Below are 20,481 nucleotides of genomic sequence, written 5' to 3' on the forward strand. Positions count from 1 at the left end.
TGACACCACCCAACTCCAAGTCTTATTATAAAGTGAGAGTAATGAAGACAGTGTAGTATTGGCTAAAGAACAAGCAAATAAGTCAACATCGTAAAATAGAGAGCGCAGAAATCAACCCACATAAATATCAACTGATCTTTGACAAAAGCACGCCGGCAAATACAATAGCGCAGAGACGATCTTTCAACAAACACTGCTGGAACAACTGCATATCCCATGGGGAAAAAAAATCAGTCTAGACATAGATCCTCTACACTTCACAAAATTTACTCAAAGTAGATTAGAGACCAAAATGTAGAATGCAAAATGAACAGTTCCAGAATATGCCATAGAGAAAATGTATGTGACCTTGGGTTTGGTTTTCAGATACAACCCCAAATTGAGGTTTGATTTCATTAAAATTTCAAACCTCTGCTCTATAAAAGATGCTGTTAAGTAAATGAAAAGACAAACCACAGACTGGGAGAAAATATTTTCAAAACACACCTCTCATAAAGGGCTTGTATCCAAAATACGCAGAGAAGTCCAGCAAAACTAGGTTGGAGGGCGTCTCAGTTTCCCACGGCTGCTGTAACAAGCTGCCATCAGTTTTACAACTTAAGACAACAGAAATGTATTCTCTCATAGTTCTGGAGGCCAGAAGTCCAAAACCAGTTTCACGGGGCTGAAATCAAGGTGTCAGCAGGGCTGTGCCTCCTCAGGAGGCTTTCTTTCCTCCTCCCGCGGCAGGGGCTGCCGGCAGTGGTTGGCTTTTGGCCACATCACTCTGCTCTCCCCACCATCTTCACACCGCCTCCTCCCCTGAGTGTGTCAAGTCTCCATCCGCCTCTCTCTAATTAGGATGCATGTGGTGACATTTAGGGCCTGCCAGGATAATCCAGGATGATCTCACCATCCCAAGACTTTTAATCACGCTACAAAACCCTTTTTCCAAGTAAGGTCACATTCACAGGTTCCGAGAATCACGACGGGGACTGATCTGTGGAAGGCGTGATTGACCCACCACGTGAGCATTAGAAAGGGTTCTCTTGGCTGGGCGCGGTGGCTCACACCTGTAATCCCAACACTTTGGGGGTCCGGGATGGATGGATCACCTGAGGTCGGGAGTTCAAGACCAGCCTGACCCATATGGAGAAACCCCATCTCTACTAAAAATACAAAATTAGCCAGGCGTGGTGGCGTATGCCTGTAATCCCAGCTACTTGAGAGACTGAGGCAGGAAAATCGCTTGAACCCAGGAGGTGGAGGTTGCAGTGAGCCAAGATCGTGCCATTGCACTCCAGCCTGGGCAACAAGAGCGAAACTCTGTCCCCCAAAAAAAAGAGTTCTCACCGAGGAAAAGACAGCACATCCAGACCCACAGGGAGAGGCTGGGGACTGAGGAGAGAGCGCCCCACTTGGTGGGCAGACGCTTTGGGGAAGGGCAGGATCCGTTTTTCATTCGTCACCATTCCTCTCAGACACTTCTTGAGACGCTACAGCAAAGGTTTTCAGTGGTTTTTCATTCCTTTGGGTGTCAGCCCATCTTTCTCTGCATTTCTTCTAAGCGCAAGGTGGAGCTCAGAGAGACGCCGGGAGGATGAGGCGGCACAGGCAAACCTCGGGGCCTCGTGGGCTCGGTTCCAGACCGCCGCAACACAGTGGCAATCACAACAAATCCAGCCACACACACGTTTTGGTTTCCTAGTGCATGTCAAATGTATGTTTGCACTGCACTGTGGCCTGATAAATGTGTGATAGCATTATGTCTAAAAAATGTACATACCTTCATTTTGAAATATTTATTGCAAAAATACACTAATGAAGTGAGCACGGGCTCTTGGAAAAGTGGTGCCTATGGACTTGTCCAGTGTGGTATGCCGGAAACCAACGTGTGAAAAACGCAAAACAGTGAAGCACGATAAGAGGAGGGGAAGGAGGTGGGCCTGCACGTGGAAAACTTTCGTCGGAAGAGTCACAAACAATGAGGTGGATGCAGGCAGCTCCAGCCAGGAGGCTGGTCTGCAGGGGGGCCGGGATGTGGGTGGGACCTGGCCGGGACTGTTGGATAGGTCCATGTGGCCAAAACTCTGGAGGCAGGTGCGGTCAGGCTCAGGGGCTGACCCGGGGTGCTGATGGGTGGGGGCTGCATGAGTCCACTGGAGAGATCCCACACCCCTCCTTCTGGCCTCAGGCGTGGGCAAGGGGTGAGGAAGTGGCCCGGGCAGGCCCCAGAGCATCCCAGGCTGAGATGCAGATGACCAAAGTGTAGTCCTCCCCCACACAGGCAGAGTCCTGGAAGCCAAGGTCTCCACTCCAGGCTCACGAGGTCCTCACTCCAGGCCCGCGAGGTCCTCCCCACCACTACCACCATTGCTGTCCTCCGTCCTGGGGATTCCGGCACTCTCCGGCCCCACTGGCTGAGCTGATTCCACCCCTGCCTGGGCTCAGGGGCATTTCTCACTCTGACCCCTCTCTCTGCTTCCCTCTGACCCCCCACCGTCAACTTTGCCTGGAGCCGGGAAACAGCTCCAGGCAACACTGAGCTTTATGTCTCGACAGCCCCATGACCCAAATCCTCCCCTACCAGGTCCCGTCAGAAATCCTGGGAAGAGCTCAGATCAGGCTGACCTGGGTTCTGCCCACGAGTGGCCCAGCTAGTTTGCAGTGAGCTCCTATCACTCGGGGGTACTAGTAACAGGGAGAGGGTGTGCGGGAGAGGAGAAGGCCATCACCTCCCTCCCCTCTGAGGCAGCAGAGAGCAAGGATCAGGAGGCCTCTGGCCAATCAGCTTTCCCTGGAAGTGCAGCCCCTCCCCACACTTGCTCCCTGAGGCTGCTCACATCCCCTGGGAGGCCACACTGGGTCCAGGCTCCTCTTCTCCCCCTTGAGCCCTGCTCTGGTGGAGCAGAGGCTGGTTCTGCCTGGGCAACTTTGCAGCCACTTTCTAAAGCACTGGGAAGCTTCCCGGCTACAGGGTGCGGGGAATCATCCTGAGACTAAGTGACCAAGGACGCTCGCCCCATATCAAACATCACCTCCTCCACACCATGCTCTGAGCCCTGGGCTTAGAACTGGAGACCACCACGGTAGGAGGGGGTCTCCACCCTCACAGAGCTTCACATCCGCCAGAGAACAGAGAAATTGATGCCCCACCACCCGGACATCGTGGTGTAGCAGGACGAGCACAGACAAAACCCCTCAGACACTGGATTAAAGAAGGAAGTGGCTGCTTTATTCAGCCGGGATAGTCAGCCGACTTGCGTCTCAAGAACCGAGCTCCAGAAGAAAGAGTTCCTGGCCCTTTTAAGGGCTTACAACTCTAAGGGGTCTGCGTGACAGGGTCGTGACAGGTTAAGCAAGCATGGGGCACGGACTAGGTAGGGGTAAGCAAGGCAAGCATTCTCCATAGCATTGTCTGTGATCTATAGACAGCACAAGCGATTTAGGGTTGGGGTTCATCTTTAATCTCAGGCCTGGCCAGGGGCACTGATCAGTCTGTTATTTTTCAGTTTTACTTCCTCCTTTTCTTTGGAGACGGAGACAGTAAGAGAAATGGCCTCTCTCCTCACTGGGAAGAATCGTTGCTGTAAGAGACGGCAGAGGCTTCCTCCACATCCAGCCCAGCCCAAGGCTGGCGGGAGAGAGGCCCGTTCCTATGGAGTGGGTGCAAGGCTGCTCCCCGAGGTGGCTGCACACCAGGTACCACACTCACCAAGTACCATGCATAGCAAGTGCCAGGCAAACCAAGTACCATGCTTACCAAGTACCAAGCTCACCAAGTGCCATGCACACCAAGTACCAAACACAGCAAGTAGTAAGCACACCAAGTACCATGCTCACCAAGTACCATGCACACCAAGTACCAAGCTCACCAAGTGCCATGCACACCAAGTACCAAACACAGCAAGTAGTAAGCACACCAAGTACCATGCTCACCAAGTACCATGCACACCAAGTATCACCCACACCGAGTACCACACTCACAAAACACCATGCACACCAAGTACCATGCTCACCATGTACTATGCAACCAAGTACCACACTCACCAAGTACCAGGCACTCCAAGTGCCATGTTCACCAAGTACCATGCACACCAAGTAACACACTCACCAAGTACCATACTCACCAAGTACCAGGCATACAAAGTATCACACTCACCAAATACCATGCACATCAAGTATCATGCTCACCAAGTACTCTGCACACCAAGTACCAGGCTCACCAAGTACCACACTCACCAAGTACCATGCATGCCAAGTACCAGGCTCAGCAAGTACCATGCTCACCAAATACCATGCTCACCAAGTACTATGCTCACCAAGCACCATGCACACCAAGTACCATGCTCACCAAGCACCATGCACACCAAGTACCACATGGGCTACATCTGTCTGGTCCAACGACAGGAAGAACGAGGGCTCCCTGCAGCCCACTTCCTGGAGCATTCCCTGAGGCTGGAAGGCAGTGAGCTGGCCATGCCCGGCATGGTGAGTGGCCCAAAACCTGCAGCCATGCCACATGGACCCTGCTAGAAATGGCCAAGATGGCCTTCGAAGTCAGTGTGGGGCTGGAGGGCCCAGCCAGGATCCTGCTCCCCAACCCCCGCTAACCCCTGACAGCCCCAAACACTGTGCAGAGTCGCAGGGGTGCCCACCCATATCTCCCTGACTGCCTCCTTCCAGGGCACACTCATCCCAGGAGGCAGGCAGCTGTGTGGTTGGCACATTGGCACCAGCCTGCACCTTTGAGTGTTGTGGTGTGTGTGAATGTGTGTGTGTGCATACGTGCAGTGTGTGGTGGGGAGTGCGATGTGTGCCATGTATGTGTGTAGTGTGTGTGTGTCTAGTTTTCAGTATGTGTGCTGTGTGTATGTGGGAGGGCTGTGGTGTGTGGTGTGTGTATGTGCTGTGTGTGATGTGTGGTGTGCATGTGTGTGTGATGTGTGTGTGTGGTGCATGTGTAGTGTGTATGGTGGGTTTTGTGTGTGTGTGGTTTTGTGGTGTATGTGTTTGGGTTTTGTGTGTGGTTTTGTGTGTGTGTGTCATGTGGTGTGTGTGGTGTGTGTGTGGTATGTATGTGGTGTGTGGTGCATGTGGTGTGTCCTTGTGTGGTGTGTGTTGAGTGTATGTGGTTGTGATTTTGTGTGTGTGAGGTTTTGTGGTGTATGTGTGGTTGTGTTTTGCATGTGGTTTTGTGGTGTGTGGTGTGTATGTGTAGTGGTGTGGTGTATGTGGCGTGTGTGTGTGTTGTGTGGGGTGTGTGTGTGGTTTTGTGGTGTGTGTGGTGTGTGTGGTTTTGTGGGGTGTGGTGTGTGTGTGTTGTGTGGGGTGTGTGGTTTTGCGGTGTGTGGGGTGTGTGTGTGTGTTGTGTGGTGTGTGTGTGGTTTTGTGGTGTGTGTGGTGTGTCCACACTCACCCGGCTATGATGTACCTGCTGGGTTCCCTGTCCCTTCCTTGGTTCACCCACGTCTCTCTACTGAACGCCCAGTTTCTTCAGAGCCTTCTCCAAGGCTTCCGCTTTCTCCATGAGGAAGGGGTGTGGCAAACACTGGGCTCCTGGACCAGGGGCACGCACCCCAGGGGCACACAGCCCAGGAGCACTCACCCCAGGGCCACTCACCTCAGGAGCGTTGACCCAGGGGAAACTCATCCCAGGAATGCTCACCCCAGAGGCACCCACCCTAGGAGATCTCACCCCAGGGATACTCACCCCAAAAGAACTCACCCCAGAAAACTCACCCCAGGGCACTCACCTTAGGAAACAGTGATCCTGGCAGAGAAGGTGTCAGGCAGTGCCACTGGCTTCCTAAGGAGAAGGCCAAAGGGACAGAAGAATTCTTTGTGAACCCTGCCAGGAGAGGCACTGGCCACTTGCTGGGGGGCACAGACACCTGCTGGGGAGGGACAGACACCTGCTGGGAAGGGACAGACACCTGCTGGGGGGGCAGAGACACCTGCTGGGGAGGGACAGACACCTGCTGGGGGGGGACACAGACACCTGCTGGGGGGCACAGACACCTGCTAGGGAGTACAGAAACCTGCTGCGACCCACGCCAGAGCCAGGGTTTCCGGACTTGGTGTCTCCACAGCAGGCGCCCGCGCCCCACACCCAGGCAGCCTCCGCTCCCTATCCTAAGTCCCTGGGTGTCCACAGGGTCAGCACGGGCAGGAGTGCGGGCCTCGGCCCGGGTGCGCTTTCCATTCCGGAGGTCGTTTGTAGGAACTGGGGGGATGCCGCCTCCCGCCGGGGCGGAACCTGCCAGGCTGAAAGGAAGGTCTGAGCGGAGCGGCTGCTCAGGCTCGGCCAGCAGGGGGCAGCAGAGGGCAGCCGCGCCCTGGCTGGGAGACGCCCGGGCCAGAGGGTCTGGTCTGCAGGGTGTGTATCTGCAGGCCTGGGCTCAGCTGGCGGGATCGCGGGTCTGCAGGGTTTCTCGGGTTGTTTGTACTTTGACAGTAAGAGCTGGGCCCAGAAAATGATTTCCTAACTCTGCAAAGATTCACAGTAAGAGCATTTCACAGGTAGGCAGCGCGTCACCAATGTTCGGAGAGCTTTCATTTATTTTCTTTTGGCCTCATAACTCTTTATGGCAGGCAGGTCGGCAGAGCAAGAACTGTGACTTTTCAAGGATGAGCAAACAAACCCGGAGAGCCTGGAAATGCACGCGGAGTCCTTGGATTAAAGCCGGGCTGGGAATACTGTGACTCAGAATCCCAGTGCCCCAGCCCCAGCCCCAGCCTGGACAGGAGGGTGGTGGCCCTGCCCCACCCAGCTCCACCCAGCTCTCTGTCCACCCTGCTTCCGGTGGGCCGCCTGGGGCTGATGCATCTCCAGTTCTACTCCCATCCACCGCGATTCCAAGGTGCCAGGGTCTTGGTCTTACACCCCCAGGCTCATGGACACTCGCTGAGACTTATTTTTAGAACTCGGAGGACTTGAAGTGCTCCCTGAACCAGCACGTGTGGGTCAAGTTGGAAAGGGCACATTCTAGAATTTCTTGTTTTCTGTTGGTTTTTATAATGCCTTTTGTTTGAATGTATTGACGGAAGACTCAGTAACGGGCCCCTGAGAATGAGTCACCCCTCTTAATGGTGTCCTGCCCTGACGGTGGCACTTCTCAGGAGGTTACCCACTCAGCAGACAGCAAAGTGCTGAGCCCCATGATGGTTTCCCAGGGAGAAGGCAGATCCGAGCCGGTGACGGGAGAAGGGAAGAGACAAAGGCCCACACTGCGTCTTCTGGGAGCGGAGGAGCCTTTCTGGAGCAAGCAGAAAGTCATCTTATCAATCAACTCGGCACTTCCTCCCACGAGAAAGTGAGAAGATTCACATTGTTAAGGAGCCTTTGATGTACAAAGATCTTGTTTCATTGTACAGGATTTTTAAGTTACTCAGATAAATAGGGGAAGACTTGACATTTATTGCGCATAATTTAAATTCAAATAGGCTCCCAGCGAAGGGAAATTACCAGACACTCTGAACAGAGTCTGTGCCTTCCATTCTGTGCCTTCTGCTGATATTTGGGCTCAGAACTGCCTTGGAGCTGCCCTGATTTTTATAATCTAGAGAACAAAGCCATATTTTGGAATACCATAAAGCTGGTATTTTTATTTTTGAAATGAAGTTATCCCCACTTGTGAATTATTTCTAAAAACAACAACAACAACAACCACCTCTTAGGCTGGGCGCCATGGCTCATGCCTGTAATCCCAGCACTTTGGAAGGCCGAGGTGGGCAGATCACTTGAGGGCAGGAGTTTAAGCCCAGCCTGGGTAACATGGTGAGACCCGTCTCTACTAACAGGACAAAAATTAGCCGGGTGTGGTGGCACATGCCTGTAATCCCAGTTATTCAGGAGACTGAGACACAAGAATCGCTTGATCCCGGGAGGCAGAGGTTGCAGTGAGCCAAGATCGTGCCACTGCTCTCCAGCCTGGGCAACAGGGCCAGACTCTGTCTCAAAAATAAATAAATAAATAAATAAAATAGATCATAGACCTAATTGCTTCTTGGCCTTTTGGCTGTGGTAAGTGTAAAATAGATCATAGACCTGTGTGTAAAATGCAAAACTATAAAACTCCCCCAAGATTACACAGAAGAATATGTCAGTGATTTCTGATTTGGAGATGAGTTTTTAGATACAACGCCAAAGGCATAATCCACAAAAAAAAATATGATAAGTTGGACTTCATTAGAATTAAATATTTCTGCTCCATGAAAGACAATGTTAAGAGAATGAAAAGACAAGCCACGTACTGGAAAAGAATTTGCAAAACACAGACCACATTGCCCAGGCTGGTCTCAAACTCCTGGGATCAAGCAATCCTCCTGCCTCAGCTTCCCAAAGTGCTGGGACTACAGGTGTGAACCACCATGCTCAGCCGTGAAATGGTTTTATATGATACTATAATGGTGAATACATGACATGATGCATTTGTGAAAACTCATGAAACCATACAACACCAAGAGTGGCCCCTAATGTACACTATGAACTTTAGTTAATGACAAGATATCAATAATAGCACTTCATCAACAGTAGTAAATGTCAATAATTACTAGTTACACTAGTACGAAACATGACTAATAGCAGAATTTGTATCTGTGTGTGGAGGAAGGGAGTATGTGTAAACTCTCTGTACCATCTGCTCAATTTTCTGTAAACCTAAAGCTTCTCTAGAAAATAAAGTCGGCCGGGTGTGGTGGCTCAAGCCTGTAATCCCAGCACTTTGGGAGGCTGAGATGGGCGGATCACGAGGTCAGGAGATCGAGACCATCCTGGCTAACACGGTGAAACCCCGTCTCTACTAAGAAATACAAAAAACTAGCCAGGCGAGGTGGCGGGCACCTGTAGTCCCAGCTACTCGGGAGGCTGAGGCCGGAGAATGGCGTGAACCCGGGAGGCGGAGCTTGCAGTGAGCTGAGATCCGGCCACTGCACTCCAGCCTGGGCTACAGAGCGAGACTCCGTCTCAAAAAAAAAGAAAAAGAAAAGAAAGTCTATTAAAAGTCTATTAATTTTAAAAAGCAATTAGGAGCCAGACATGGCGGCGCACACCTGTAGTCTGAGCTACTTGGGAAGCTGAGGCAGGAGGACCACTTGAGGCCAGGAGTTCAAGGCTGCAGTAAGCTATGATCATCCCACTGCACTTCAGCCGGGGTGACAGAGCAAGACTCCATCTCTAAAACAAAATAAAAATCATTATCTGAAAAATTAAAAAGCAATTAGGGTATCATCTTGGTTTAAACAATGTCAACAACCTTTACCCTAGATTCATACTAGTATATTCACAATTCTGAGGTCCACATGTGGGTTCCCTTGCCTGGAGTAACTAAAATCCCAGACGTGCTCTAAGATCCTGTCAACTCCCTCTTGAGAAAAGCACCATCCGCTCAGAAGTCATCACTGCCTTCTCCTTTGTTTGAAGCCACATGAGTAAATCTCTAATGGTGGGATGATTGTACTGCAAGGCTCACATATGCATGGAGGAGGGTGAAATGCAGGTCTTTCCCATTCTTTCTGCAGCCATCCATGTGGTCGTTGTGCCCCTGTATCACTCCCATGCTCCCTATCAGGCCCAGGACACTTGGGGAGGCCTCAGGGAGCAGGTGCTAAAGTGGCCTTCCCACTGAACAAAGCAAGTGTGCTGGTGAGACACACATCCAGTGTGTTTGCCTTTCTCAGTCTGCAAACATCAGGCGACAAGCATGGCACCATTCTACAACTTGGTTTAGGGTTCATATCAGGCCCGGGCTCTGTCAAATCTGTGTAAACGCACTGGTTTGAGGTCCCCGTCCCTCTTTCTCTCTGTTGGTGTCTCGCAGGGGAGGGCTCTGGCTCTCCGTTGGCAGGCGTCTACACTGGTGTCTCTCAGACCCACAACTACCCTCCCAACCCTCGGCCAACACCCTTCTTCACCCTCTGGTGGGGGCCCCTCATGGTGACCACAAGACCTCTTCAGGGCCTACACACTCGCACACATACACAGAGACACACAGAGAGACAGACACAGAGACGGACACACGAAGAGACAGAGACACACACACACACATGCAGAGACAGAGACACAGAGACAGACACACACAGACACACACACAGACACACACATAGACACACACAGAGACAGACACACAGAGAGACAGACACAGATAGAGATATACACACAGACACACACACAGAGACACACACACAGACACAGAGACAGAGACACAGAGACACACAGATACACACAGAGACAGACACAGAGATAGACACACACAGAGACAGACACACACAGAGACAGACACAGAGATATACGCACAGACACACACACAGAGACAAACACACAGAGAGACATACACACACACACAGAAACAGAGACACACAGAGACAGAGACACAGAGACATACACACAGAGAGACACACAGACACAGACACACAGGCAGACTCACACAGAGACAGAGACACACACAGACACACACACAGTAGACACACAGAGACAGATACCCTCACAGAGACAGGCACACGCCCCAGCAATATGGACACAGACACACACAGGCATGCTGAGTTCAGTCCTCACCCATACAGGAGAGCAGGAGCTCCTCCACGCCCTTCAGGGACACTCTGGGGCGACTTGGTGCCCTGCAGCTACATCCTCTTCCTGAGGAGAGCCCAAGGCCTCTGCTGAGGCCACTGCTCCAAGGGTCCTAAAGAGGCTGCTCGGCCCCCAGCCCCCATATTCTCCAACTTCCCTGGGGATGCATATTCATTCTCTATGGCTGCTCTAGCTAGTGACCAAAATTTAGTGGCTTAAAACAGCACAAAGTTCTCGTACAATTCTGCAGGTCAAAAATCTCAAAGCAACCTCACGGGTCTGAAATCAGGGCTGGTGCCTTCTGGAGGATCCAGGGGAGCCGCCAGCCCTCGCCTCTCCCACCGTGAGGCCGCCTGCTTCCTCGCCGTGACCAGCCCGCCAGCCTCTGCTTCTGAGTCACCTCTCCTCCCTCTCCAGCCCTCCTGCCCGCTCTGCGACTCCCCCAGGCCACCCGGTCTCCCAGGATCCTTCACTCAATCACGTCGGCACAGTCCCTGTGCTCCAGAGGCTGCAGTCACAGGTCCTAGGGGTTAGGACGTGGATGTCCTTCAGGGGCCGTTCTCCAGCTGACCACAGGTGCCAGTGTCCCCGGCCCCGCAGGGTGCGACACTTGTGGCAGGCTGGCTTCTCCTCCAAGGCCCCCCTCTAGCTGTCCTCTCAGACATCTGCTCAGACATCCAATCCAGAGACTCAGGGACGGAGAGCTGGCACACGGGGCAAGGAGCCTTCCACATTTTTCTGTCTTACACCTGTACTTCAGCTCGTAGTCTTAAATTGAACAGTGAAGACTTTGAGAGTGTGTCCCCTACTTCCGTTCGGAGGGCCACGCCTAGAAGAAAAGAAGCTGCTCCACCCAATGGGAGGAGTCCAGGGAAAGATAAGGGGACAGGGTTCGGTTCCCCACAAATCTAGTCCCCTCCAGCTACCTGGGAAAGGACCTGAGGAATACATGCCTCTGCCTCTGCCTTTGCAAGGTGAGCTCCAAGGGCCACGCTGCCAGGCACTCTGGGCTTAACCTTCTGCACAGAAGACAAGAACACCAAATTCTGGGAAGGTGGGAGTCCTTCCTGGTGGCTGGGCTTAGAAGGAAGCCGGGAACCGGAGAGAAGGCCTTCGTAGAAACTGTTGGGAGGCTGCTCCAAGAGCAACAGGGAGAAATCTGAGGGGAGAGAGCAGAGCCTACGGCAGCCACGCATGTGGAGAAGACTGGAAATCCTTGAAAAAGAGAGCTATTGGGAGGAAGGGCTAAGGAGTTCACACGACACGCTCCCCTGGCCAATCTGCAAAAGTCAAGGACGGTGGGTCAGGAGCGGCCCCTCCAGCCACGGCACAGGATCCACTGTGTGTTCCCCGCAGCACCGGTGAAGGAATCAGCCACAGAAGCTGGGTGGAAAATCCCGCCCCACAGCCATCCTCTTGTCCCCAAGCACGACGATCCCAGGAGGCGGTGACCAGAGGGCTCAGCTTCCAGGTCACTGCATGAGGGTGTCCTTCTTGCCAGGCAGAGCCAGTGCTGAGGCTCCCGCTGTGGCCTCCCTGTACCTCGGAGCATGGAGTCTGGAGCATAAAAGCCCCTGCACTGCTCCACGTTTAATAACATCCAGACTTGAGGTTATGAGCCCCAGCCTCAAGGTTAGAACTTACCTGAAGCTGGGCTTCGATTCTTGGTGATTGTGAAGCCTTAAGCAAATTATTTAATCCCTCTGAGCTTCAGTTTCATCATCTGAAAAAACAGGATGACAATACTCAGCTCGTAGAGCTTACTAAGCATTAAATGAGATGCATGCGAAGTGTTCAGTGCTGTTCTGGACACTTGGGCTGTGTCCATGGTGCCGCTAAGAGCAGGTCGACCCCTCTTCATACCTGCACCTGCCAGCTGCTCAGATGGTGGCCCCTGCTGAATAAAAGCAGGGGCAATTAGTAGTGGTCAGCTCATACCCGGCTATGGTGTCAGCATGTCAACATGAATCGATGATTGAACCAGACACCGCGGCTCAAAGATAGCGGGGACGGCAAGATGAGTGAGTATACGAAAGCGCGTGTATTTCTGCACGTACACGCACTTGCTTTCTTTCCCTGCCAAAGCACATTACCGCAATCTTAACGGCTTACAACACCTATTTATTCTCTCACAGTCCCTAGGTCAGAAGGCCGGGCAGTTTGCCTGACTGGTCTTCTGCTTAGGGTGGCGGGAGCCTGAACTCAAGATGACAGCAGGGCCGCGCCCCTTTCCGGAGGCTCTCGGAGTGAATCTCCTTCCAGACTCTTCCAGGCTGTTGTCTGAATGCTGTTGGTTTGGTCAGATTCCCGTCTTCATGCCGGCTCTCAGTCAGGGGCTAGTCTTGGCTCCCGGAGGCGGCCCAGGTTCACACTCACGCCTTCCACGCAGCCCTCCAGCACCTGCAGGCCAGGTCCCTCGTGTGCTCTGATGCGCTCTGACTCTCCTTTCTGCTGCATTTCTGACTGCGGCGGAGAAAGTGCTCTGCTTCGAAACGTTCACAGGATTAGATTGGGCCCGCGAGGATGATCCAGGATAATCTGCCGAGGTTAAATCCTGGAACTTTAAGCCCATCTGCAAAGTGCCTTTAGCCACGCAATGTGACATAGCCACAGGCTGGCTCTGGGGATTGGGGCATGGACATTTGGAGGGTCATCATTCTGCGGACCACACACGTGCACACATCTCTCTTGTTCCTGGAACCCTGATGTTCTCTCCACCACATTCCATTCAGCATGTAGAGAATTTTTGTTGTTGTTGTTTGAAACAAGGAAGGAGTGCAGAGGAAGACAGGGGACAGGCCGGAGAAGAAAGGCCCAGGAGACAGGAGAAGGTGACTGTGGGGTTTTCCTTCTCAATTCACAACACAGGGCTAGTCACAGCCTTCTGTCCATCCCTCTCTTCCCACCTCCCTTTCTTTTTTCTGTTCCTTCATTTCTTCCTACCTTTCTTCCATTCCCTCAGCATGTGACAAAAATATGAGGATCAGATCCTTTCTGGCAGGAGGAAAGAAGAATGATGGGATGACGTCTAATGCCTTGCTGGGCTCCAGCAGTACGAGGCAGCCACGTATCAAAAGTCAGAGACACAAACCAGCATGTGCCCCTCTCTCCACAGAGTCTCGGTGCAGGTCCTCCTGCCGCTGCTTCCCAGCCAGCCCACAGGCCGGGCAGACAGGGTGCCTCCTCCTCCTATTAGCAAAACTTCTAAATGTGGTTTATTTTCCACAGAAAGATTGCACATCCTACCAATAGGCTACATCTATGATAACACTGAGATTGCTATTAAGTCTGAACTTAAAAATAATAAACATTTGGCATTTTTGAATAATATTTAGTAGTTGAAATCTAAATAAATCTAAATTATTTCAGTCTGGGTGTGGTGACTCATGCCTGTAATCCCAGCACTTTGGGAGGCCGAGGCAGATGGATCACTTGAGATCAGGAGTTCAAGACCAGCCTGGTCAACATGGTAAAACCCCATCTCTAATAAAAATACAAAAATTAGCCGGGCATGGTGACACACACCTGTAATCCCAGCTGCTCAGGAGACTGAGCAGGAGAATCCCTTGAACCCAGGAGGCAGAGTTTGCAGTGAGCCAAGATTGCACCACTGCACTCCAGTCTGGGCGACAGAGCAAGATTTTGTCTCAAAAAAATAAAAGTAAAGGCCAGGCCAGTGGCTCACGCCTGTAATCCCAGCACTTTGGGAGGCTGAGAAGGGTGAATCACGAGGTCAGGAGACAGAGACCATCCTGGCCAACATGGTAAAATCCTGTCTCTACTAAAAATACAAAAAATAGCTGAGCGTGGTGGCGGCACCTGTAGTTCCCAGCTACTCCAGAGGTTGAGGCACAAGAATTGCTTAAACCAGGGAGTCGGAGGTTGCAGTGAGCCGAGATTGCGCCATTGCACTCCAGCCTGGTGACAGAGTGAAACTCCGTCGGAAAAAAAGAAAGAAAGAAAATTAAATAAAAAATATTTTTAAATAAAGGTATTTGGGGGAAGTATGATTTGCAGACTCTTTAGATATAAATTCCTTTATAGACTTGGAGAAAATGTATGGTAAGTTAGACTTTAAAACAACCCATTTGAGCTCTTTCCTTTCGCTGCTGCAGCCACAGCCATGAGAATGCTCAGGCTTCAGAAGAGGCTCGCTGTTCATGTCCTCCGCTGTGGGAAGAAGAAGGCCTGGTTGGACCCCAAGGAGACCAATGAACTCGTCAGTGCCAACTCCCGTCAGCAGATCCAGAAGCTGATCAAAGATGGGCTGATCATCCACAAGCCAGTGACTGTCCATTCCCGGCTCAAGGCCGGAAAAGCACCTTGGCCCGCCGGAAGGGCAGGCCCATAGGCATTGGTAAGCAAAAGGGTACAGCCAATGCCCGAATGCCAAGACGGTCACGTGGATGAGGAGAATGAGGATCCTGCGCTGGCTGCTCAGGAGACACCGGGAATTGAGGAAGATTGAACACCACGTGGTTCACAGCCCGTACCTGAAGGAGCAGGGGAATGTGTTCACAAACAAGCGGATTCTCATGGAACACAGCCACAGGCTGATGGCAGACAAGGCCCGCAAGAAGCTCCTGGCTGACCAGGCTGAGGCCCGCAGGTCTAAGACCAAGGAAGCACGCAAGCGCCGTGAAGAGCACCTGCAGGCCAAGAAGGAGGAGATCTTCATGACTTTGTCCAAGGAGGAAGACACCAAGCAATAAAAGCTCCCCCTTTGTCTGTACATACTGGCCTCTGTGATTGCATAGATCAGCCATTAAAATAAAACAATCCGTTAAAAAAACATCCATTTTATGGAGGTATCATTCACGTACAATAAATGGGTCCACTTTAAGTTTCTAGTTCAATGAGTCTTGACAACCACACACGCTGTGTAACAGCTGCCGCCATCAGAACGCAGACCGCTTCCACCAACCCAGGGAGTTCCTTCCCGCTCTCTCCAGTCAATCCCCCCACCCTCGTGCCTCACGCCTTTTTTCTTTGTTTTTTGAGATGGACTCTTGCTCTGTCGCCCACGCTGGAGTGCAGTGGCGCGATCGTGGCTCACTGCAACCTCCGCCTCCCGAGTTCAAGTGATTCTCCTGCCTCAGCCTCCTGAGTAGCTGGGATTACAGGTGTGCTCCACCACGCCTGGCTGATTTTTGTATTTTTAGTAGAGACGGGGTTTCACCATGTTGGCCAGGCTGGTCTCAAACTCCTGACCTCGTGATCCACCCACCTCAGCCTCCCAAAGTACAGGGATTACAAGCGTGAGCCACTGCGCCTGGCCCCACGCCATTTTTTAAATCCCTATAGAGCAGTTTCGCCTGTTCTTGAACTTCAGGATTCTTCAGAGAAACCGTGTATGGAATGAGCTTTATTTTCAGGAACTTGCTCACACGATTGTGGAGGCTGACGAGTCCAAAAACAGAGGGTGCATAGGGTGAGCAGGGCAGGCCAGCAGGCGAGAAGCTCAGGCAAGGGCTGATGCAGGAGGCTGGAGGCAGAATTTGTTCTCCAAGAAACCTCAGTATTTGTTCTGAAGGCCTTTGATTAACTGGATGATGCTCACTCAAATTATTATCAAGGGTAATCTCCTTTTCTCAAAGTCAACTGACTGTGGGTGTTAACCACATCCACAAAACATGCTCGTGGCAATGGTTGGCTTAGTTTTGATGAAATAACTACATACTATACCCTCGCTATATTGACACATGAGGCAAAGTATGGTAAAACAAAGGGGTGCATGCAGCTTGCACGCCTCCGTGTCCGGTTCCTTTCATTTTCATAATATTTCGGGGACTATTTGGGACTGCTGTTCGTATCAGTAGTAGCTCATGCCTTTTTGTTACTGAATAGTACTGCCTTCTTTGATGACAACAGGCTAGATTCTAATACATACCAAGCGTTTTCAATTCAGTTGTGAGAATTTTAAAAAATAAAATTGCTGTCAATACTCAGAAACTTGTAAACACCAATTAGAATCCAAACACAAAAATTCATTGAGCTATTATTAGGTTGGCACAAAAGTAATTGTGGTTTAGCCAAACATTTTAAGTTTTTAGCATCATCATCAGAATAGTTAAAAATCTCTTGCTGGTCAGCTGATGCACAGTGGAACGCAGGGAAGGCAGCCCACCAGTCTCAGAAATATGTTACTTTTGTGGCTACATCTTGTTTTTACAGTTTAATGGTAGCTAATTAACCAGAAAATATATTCTAAACAAAAACTAATTATCTTGTCATCACTTCAAAAGACATATTTAATACACATTAAAGCAATTACATATGAACTAAAAATCCTATGTCCCCCACTGGCTGAACAAACCCCCCTGTGGCCAGGGGGACCCCAGGAAAACCTTAACACTGAGGCTATAATGGGGGTTTAGACACAACAGACCAGCGTTAACGTTAAGCTAGAGACCGTAAGACTGACAGAATGGACTCTGTGGCAGTAAGATGCCAAATTATAAACAGGGCCTAAGGCTGTGCTAGGGGAGGGTGAAGCCACACACGGCACACTTACAGAGAAAAGGACGTTCCCACTGCTATCGGGTTGCCTTCCCTCCAGCAGCTAACTAAGCACTGGCCTCGAGATGAGCAACCTTAAGCAACTGCAGCTCCACCAGCCATTAAGTGACCCCCAGTCCTGCTCCAGGAGCCGTAACTACAGCTTTCATTGGACAGAAGACTGTAACTTTCTCCTCATAAGAAAATGCTGACCTGGGACCGGTTCTGGCCGGTTTACAGAGGCTGCACATCTGCATGCCTTCTGTCCTGAAAAGACCTCTGGAGGTACAGGGCCTAGTCGTAAGTTATTTATTTATTTATTTATTTATTTATTGACAGAGTCATGCTCTGTCGCCCAGGCTGGATTGTAATGACACAGTCTCAGCTCACTGCAACCTCCACTTCCCAGGTTCGAGGGATTCTCCTGCCTCAGTCTCCCAAGTAGCCAGGACTACAGACACATGCCACCACACCTGGCTAATTTCTGTACTTTTAGTAAAGAGGGGGTTTCGCCATGTTGACCAGGCTGATCTCGAACTCCTGACCTCAGGTTATCTGCCAGCCTTGGCCTCCCAAAGTGCTGGGATTACAGTCGTAATATATTCAAAGGTTTAGTCTGCCCCGCAGAGTGAGATTGGGTCCGTGTTACACAATACGCATGTGTCAGGACCCCCTTCCTGAGTATTCATAGCTCCTCCCAAAGCCTGTTGACTATGTATGTTTAGCCAACCTGTTCAGCGTAGAGCTTCTGCCCCAATCCCTCCTCCTTCGAAGAGCCATCTCCCATCTTGGCCTGGGGGATGGCCACCTTGCTGGCTGTAACCATGTATAAGAAATAAAGTTCCTCTTTTTCCAAATGTATAAATTGTCGGGTTTTTATAAGAGGGATCTGGTCATTAACCCACTTTTTCAAGTGCCTTCCTGGGCAGATAGGCTAAATCTACATTTTAAAAAGGAGATTACAGCCCGATTTTTCTGCTCTTCTCCTCAACAGAGAAGTAGGTATTCACTGCCTCCAGTTCCCCTCCTGCCACTGTCCCCAGAGCCCTCTGCAAACTTGTCATTCCATAGTCACTGCTCCATCCAAGTCAGTAATGGCCTCCCAGTCACTACAACCAAATGGTCCATCCTGTATACTCATCACACAGCATCACAGAGCAGCCACTCCCTCCCGTCTTCAATGGGTCCTGAAGTGGGTTCTCCAGGAGCCCACCTCGCAGGCTGCTCGCTCATCCTCCACATCCTCACCCCTTCAGGGTTCTGTCCTTGGTCCTGTCCCCCATCTGTCCTCCCTCCTGGGGTGACCTTACCCAGTTTCCTGACTTGAAACTCTAAGTGCTCTCACCTTGATGCTCTGGCTCTGACTTCCCTGCGTGCTCCAGGTTTGTCTGTGCAACAGCGCTATGTGTTGACAGCGAACCTCTGGTCGGGCTGCACCGCCCCCACCCAGATGGGCCTTTTGCAGCCCTTCTGTTGCAGAAACTCCATCCTTCCAGGTGCTCAGACCACCCGAGAGCAGTCATTCCTAAGTCCCTGCATTCTCTCACACTACATCTTTTCCATCAGCGAATCCCAGAGCCTCTGCTGTCAAAGTGCTTTTCTCTGAAATCTAACTGGTTCTCACCATCCAATCCCACGTTCACCACTCTATCCTCATCCCCATGCCTGGTCAGCCCAGCTGGCCACTTGATTGGTCTCCCTGCTTCCTCTCTTGGGGTCCCCACAGGCTATTCTCAGCAGAGCAACCACGGTGGCTCTGTGAAAGCCCCAGTCCATCACGATCTTCTTCTGTTCATGAGCCCATCTCACTCAGAATTCAAGTCCCCTAAATGGCCTGCCCACCGTCCATCCTCCTCCACTTACCTCCCTGCCTTGACTCCAACCCCTGGCCTCCCCTCCACTCACTCTGCACCCATGCGGCTTCCGGCTGCCTCCTGCCCATGCCAGGCATGGCCCTCCTTCCTGTCCTGGCACTTGGTAGTCTCTCCTCCTGGCCAAGCTTTCCTAGACGTCTGCATGCTTACTCGTTATCCCTGAGTCTTCTCCAGTCACCCCCGTGCAAGATTCCAACTCTCTCCATACACGTTTCCTTCTTCTCTGATTTTTCTCTCCAGCTCCGACTGGAGTGGACGAATGTTCTTGATTTGCAGCGACTGTCTTTTAGTGGTGCAATACCATCAGCGCCCACTGCAGCTATACTGAAAGAAGCTCTGATTCCGGACATCAATCCCATAGGGACAGTCTCCCTGATGATAGCTCGACTTCACATTTTTCAACTTTACGATGGGTAGCTTGGGTATTAGATGCATTTTTGACTCAGGAAGGGCTTATTGGCGGGGAGGGTAGCCCCACTGCAAGTCGAGGAGCACCCGTAATCGCTCAGTATGCCAGAGAAAACCATCCGCAAATGAAGAAACGATCGGCCCTGTTTCCCCAAGACTGCACTGGGAGCTCCGAGAACCTGTAAGGTAGCCATCTGGTGAGCAACGGTGCGCTACGAAAGGGAGGTGGACGGGGTTGGGAGACCGAGGCAGGCAGACGGCTCGAGCCCAGGAGTTCGAGACCAGCCTGAGCAACATAGACCCCCGTCTCTACAAAAAATTTAAAAATTCGCGAGCCTGGCAGCGCGTGCCTGTGCTCGCAGCTACTTCCGAGGTGAAGCAGTAGGATGGATTGAGCCTAGGAGGTCGAGACTTTAGAGAGCCGAGATGGCGCCCCTACACTTCGGCTCGGGGTACCGAGCGAGACTCCGCGCCGGGGGCAGTGGGCGGGAGGTAGGGCTCAGGTGCGGCGCGCTTAGGTGAGGACGGCCCACATGCCCGCCCACCGCCGCCAAGCGCGCCCTCCATTGGCGGTTCGGTGGAGAACCCACGCTCCCATTGGCCGATGCGGGATGGGGGCGTGTCCAGCCCAGCGGCGCCCTGAAGGCGTGCCCGGCCGCAGTCCAGGCCCGCCCGGAGTTCCCGGAAAGTAGGGGCGTTCGGCGGCGCTAGTCTTCAGGGGAGCGCCGGGCGCACACCGGACCACTGCGGGAGGCCTAGCGCGGAGGGCCGAGGACTCGGCCTGCGCCCGCCGACCCCAGCTACCCTCCGCAGTCGCCCAGGCGTCCCTTCCCCCCAAAGCCGAGCGGCGCCGGGCCCAGGGCCGGGGTCGGCAGGCGCAGGCGCATTGGACGCCCCCGGCATCCCCCGCGTCCCGCCCCGTCCGCTGCCCGTCCGAGGAGGCGGAGGGCGATGACGTCATCGAGCGGGGCGACGGGCATTGGGCGCCATTTTGAAAAGGGAAAAAAAATCCCTCCCCGGCGGCGGCGGCGGCCGGGGCTGAGCGCTCGGCTGTAGCGGCGCGGAGGCCGTCTCCCTGGTCCGCCGCGGTCCCCGCCCGTCCCGCCGCCGGCTGCCATGGCAGGTGAGGGGCCTGCGCGGGCCGGCGGGGGC

General features: G+C 52.3%; 1 protein-coding gene and 1 pseudogene across 2 annotated transcripts in view; both read left to right on the plus strand.

The window, feature by feature from the left end:
- The first annotated feature begins 14,663 nt into the window (after positions 1–14,663).
- Positions 14,664–15,317, plus strand: LOC112631868 (annotated as a pseudogene).
- Positions 15,318–20,017: 4,700 nt separating this feature from the next.
- PPP2R2D (protein phosphatase 2 regulatory subunit Bdelta) overlaps positions 20,018–20,481 on the plus strand; it is a 50,625-nt gene continuing 50,161 nt past the window's right edge. For both annotated transcript variants that reach the window (XM_025395777.1, XM_025395778.1), the window contains exon 1: positions 20,018–20,452. In XM_025395777.1, the coding sequence (XP_025251562.1) occupies positions 20,446–20,452 (7 nt within the window). In that variant the 5' untranslated portion in view covers positions 20,018–20,445. The remainder of the gene's footprint in view (positions 20,453–20,481) is intronic.

Source organism: Theropithecus gelada, chromosome 9, assembly GCF_003255815.1.
Source record: "Theropithecus gelada isolate Dixy chromosome 9, Tgel_1.0, whole genome shotgun sequence".
NCBI classification, from domain to species: Eukaryota; Metazoa; Chordata; class Mammalia; order Primates; family Cercopithecidae; genus Theropithecus; species Theropithecus gelada.